This window comes from Monopterus albus, unplaced genomic scaffold, assembly GCF_001952655.1.
Source record: "Monopterus albus unplaced genomic scaffold, M_albus_1.0 scaffold272.1, whole genome shotgun sequence".
In the NCBI taxonomy this organism is placed as follows: domain Eukaryota; kingdom Metazoa; phylum Chordata; class Actinopteri; order Synbranchiformes; family Synbranchidae; genus Monopterus; species Monopterus albus.
The window spans coordinates 870,084-874,249 of NW_018128152.1; the positions used below are offsets into that span (position 1 = coordinate 870,084).

At 43.2% G+C, this 4,166-nt stretch overlaps 1 protein-coding gene across 1 annotated transcript in view; it reads left to right on the forward strand.

Moving 5' to 3' along the window:
- Positions 1 to 1,163: 1,163 nt before the first annotated feature.
- Positions 1,164 to 4,166, forward strand: part of LOC109972886 (WSC domain-containing protein 1-like) — a gene marked incomplete at its 3' end in the record, with an annotated part of 9,997 nt that continues 6,994 nt past the window's right edge. The window contains exons 1-2 of the mRNA XM_020622101.1: positions 1,164 to 1,410; positions 2,525 to 3,183. Coding sequence (XP_020477757.1) covers positions 2,793 to 3,183 — 391 coding nt within the window. The remainder of the gene's footprint in view (positions 1,411 to 2,524; positions 3,184 to 4,166) is intronic.

Below are 4,166 nucleotides of genomic sequence, written 5' to 3' on the forward strand. Positions count from 1 at the left end.
TATCTTATATGCTTGGTATTTTTTCTAGAGACATTCAAGAACAGTAATGAGCCTATCATATTTGCTGAAAAGAAAGCACTTGATCTTTTCACAAGTTCTCCTAGCATATTTGCACATTTCGTGAAATACTTCATGTATGCATATGCAACCCAATTAAATCAGTGCTATCATAATATTTAGAAATGCCCCATGAAATACTCAAATCCCAGTGACATTACATATTTGATTTGTTAGTATTTAGAGTTGAATCTGAACAAAAACATGGCTGAAAATGGTCATATTCCTGTGTGTGTGTTTTGAAACATTGATCATTTCCCCCTCAATATCTTATCTTTTCCACATTTAGAAACTTCTTGAACAATTTCTTAAGATGTTTTCTGAAACAGAACTATTTAGCATTTTGAGACTCCAGGTCAGATTAATGACAGGAGATGCTTATTTTTGGGACTTTGCACTTGTATCCAGGACACGCAAGGTCAATCAGCCATGACAAAACCTTTAGTTACGCACCGTTAATTTGCCTTGTTCATGGCAAGAGCGCGCAGACGTGGTGCTAAAATGCAGGAACGTCAAACCAGTTTGACTGATGATGAAAGTACATTGACTTAGTCCTTCAACTGGACGCTAAATCAAGTGAACTATAAATGTAGACAACAAATTGCTCAGCTCTGAGTTCTGGATCTTTAGTCCTGATAGGACTTCAGAGATATGGCTGCGAAATACATTTTTTCTTCGCTCCTGCTCTCATAAAAAAAGCGGGATCAGTTCTGGTTACACACCAGATAAGTACCACGCCAAGACTGATGGGTGGTTTAGTATAGCTACAGTTGTTTATTCACCGAAACTCGAAGCGGGCATACTGACTGGGTCTGGTTAAAGACCATACCGTGGCCCAACAGTGCCCAGCCATAAAGACTCGGTGGATGTGAAACTCTGAGGATATGTTGTGGTATAGAAGGCGAAGCGGTTTATTAGAAGGCCCTTTTTGTGTGCAGTGGAAGCTGTGGTCTGCTGGACACGATTCTGTCGTTTGCACAGTGGAGGAGCTGTGACGCGTTTAGATCCCTGATGCAAATGAGAATGTCTACCCCCTCCTCTCTCTCTCTTTTAGCAAAACACATACACACACACACACACACACACACACACAGAGAGAGGAGAGAGAGAGAGAGAAGAGAGAAAGAGAGAGCGTTATATCGCCGTGCTAGTCTTTCAGAGCGACTGAGAACAGCTCTGACCGAGATCTAGAGAGGGAGAGAGTGCTTATATAATGCCCTCTCTGGGAAATTTTGGACAGTCTGGGTACCTTCTCTCCACACTGAGCGAGGAAAACAGCGATCACCATCGGCTATAAATTGTTAAATGATAGCACGGTACGAGGATGCCGTGCATACCAGTCCACTGGTGAAGGTAAGCCGCATGTTCAAATATCCTCTACTGTAAATGGTGGCGGCACAGTGAAGGGTTTTAAGATGGAAGACCTAGGCTTCTTAAGTAGGTGATGGGTGTTTGGACTCGCTGTTTATTAATTTATCTTTCAACCCAATCGTCTCATTAAATAAAATCAGACTGGTTTAGATATTTGGGGTAAGATGCGCTATGGTGTGCATAGGCAAAAAATCGGAGTTGTACTTAACTTGGGCACTTGATCAGAGACTGTTCATTGTGCAAACTGTTGCTTCCGTTCTCCGCATCACAAGAAAATTTAGACAGAAAGTAGAACTGAAGGGAATGCCAGTATGTGACGGCCACCGCGACAATGAGGCAACGGATATCATCAGATGTGGAGCCAGTCTGTGAGGCAAACATCCAGTAGCTACAAAGCTCTATAGACTGTATGTACTATCAGCTGTGTCAAAGACAAACCATGCAAAACCACAAAGCAGCAGGTCAGGGCTGCACTTACTGTCCCTCAGTTCAAAGTATCATGCTACTATGAATTATCTACTATGAATTATTCAGAAATCCTCAACATCCCCTTTGCATGTTTTTTTACTCTATTCACTTCTACACCGATGAGGCCAGAGATTTTCTGCATTCAGCTATGATATTCCTGGTTTCACAGGCGGCCAGAATGCGTTTTTTAAATCACATGATGTCAGACTGATTTAGACACTGAGGCTGGGAGATATTGCCAGTGTTAAGGTGCAGAAATTAGATAAAATATCTGCACAGAAAGAGACTCCAATTTACAGAACATATTTCTAAAGGTTAATTTGCTCACTGAAACTGATTATGGTGACAGGAGAGCACAGTCCCAGCACGGCCTCAAAGCAGGAATCACAGGAGGTGCAGAACATGACTTCAGACAGGGCACTGAATTAAAACCAAATGCTAGGAATGAAAGCAACAAAACAATCAGGGGTTGAGTTACAAAATGCTGCAAGACACAAACATAAGCCCACATGTCAACATGAGCTGTGCATGTGACCCGACAGGCATATACTCCCTGCTGACTGTGCTCACATACAGAGAAATAAACCCAGCTGCTTGTGTTTTGTTTTTTTCTTTTTTTCTGATTTAGTGCTACAGCTTTTTCCAAAGGATCATCCTGGAGTCGGTGACCACATGCCTTGATATTAAATCCTCCTGTGTTGTTACGCCGTCATTGGTCCCCTGTTGCTACTGGACTCTGTGGTGATGAAGGCCCAAGACACAATATCTACTTCACTGCCAGATGCTTCAGGTCTTTCCAAGATTGTGAACTTGTAAGTAGGTTACAGATCCATCTTCTTGCTCCTAATCCATGAAATGGCTTTCCACTGAGGTGAGAGAAGGTAAACCGTGTGGGAATGGTGCTGCCCCGCTACAAGCTGCACTGCCTCTTGAAACGGGCTCAGATGCTACTGCTCTGCCTGGGGATTGCCTATCTGATGGCAGGCAGCATCCTGCTCCTGCAGCGCTCCGGCATTAGAGTCTCCGAGCCAAACTTTGCCATCCTGCCACCCATTCTTTCCCTTGCAGCACCTCCTACTGCCCTCAGGGCTGCAGGTCTGGGCATGAGGGCGCGCTCCAGATGGGCCGCCATTCAGTCTGTGTCCGGAGGGGGAGTCAAGTCAGGGCGGCACTGGCCTGCGTCCCGGAGCCTTGGGGTCCAACACTTGCATCGCCGCTGGTTTCACGGTCTGCTGCCAGACAGTCCAGAGCAGAGAGTCTCTCTCCACAGGAGCAGTAGACACAAAGGTAAATAACCACCCAAACCTTTCAGGTGTTTCTGTAAATATGTTCAATAAATAAAGCTTCATAGTCTAACTAGCTGGCAAATGTTATGTTACTAGGGTTAATAGAAGGTGTCACCTTCAAGCTGCACAGAAATACAATGAATTTTCTTGAGACTGCAAAGCTGTGATTTTCCCAATTTGATCAGCTGCTTCATGTCTTCAGCTCCAAACTCATGGACCACTGATTTGGCTGCCATGCTACCTGAAATGTGGTTTTGCCACTAATTAACTGTACATCTGCAGCCAAGGTTGGCACCTCTGAGTCAGTGAAAAAGTTCTGAGTTTTAACGTCATCATGCTATCAGAAATAGAACAGAGGAGGAGGATATGTGAGTCTGAAATAGTCTGGTTAAGATGTATTGACTGAGACTGTGGTTTTCTTGTTGAATAATATATGAAGAACAAATACAATACCAAGTTTACTTTCTATTTTGTGATTAACTTGTGTAGCTCAGATGGCCTGGAGGTCACGTAATACGCACTCCGCACAGGGCTTCCATAGCACAGTCACATCAGTTTTCATTTTACATTTATGCACAGAAGATTATGACCTTAGAACATTTACAGGAGCTGTATTACACATTTATGAGACATTTTCATGTGGATGCTTTGGATCTTGTAGATGAGGGATAGTGCTCACTGATCCTCTCAAAAGCAGAGAAGGAAACAGCAGCAGATGCCAAGGTGTTTTCTACAAAATATATTAGTGGTTGTGAAGATACAAATCATATAGTTCCTAACTTACACTCAGTGGTCCATTGAGCACTTTGAGAAACCCCTGGAGATTTACTGTTTGTCAGTGCCTTTGCTTTGTTGAGATGAGAAATATAGTGGAGTTATCAGTGGAACATTTGTTCTTCCAGCTTGTTCTTGAAAATCATCCTACAACAACATTTAATCTTTTTTTAAACAGACACTACATGACTGCTCAGTCACTAAACAGGG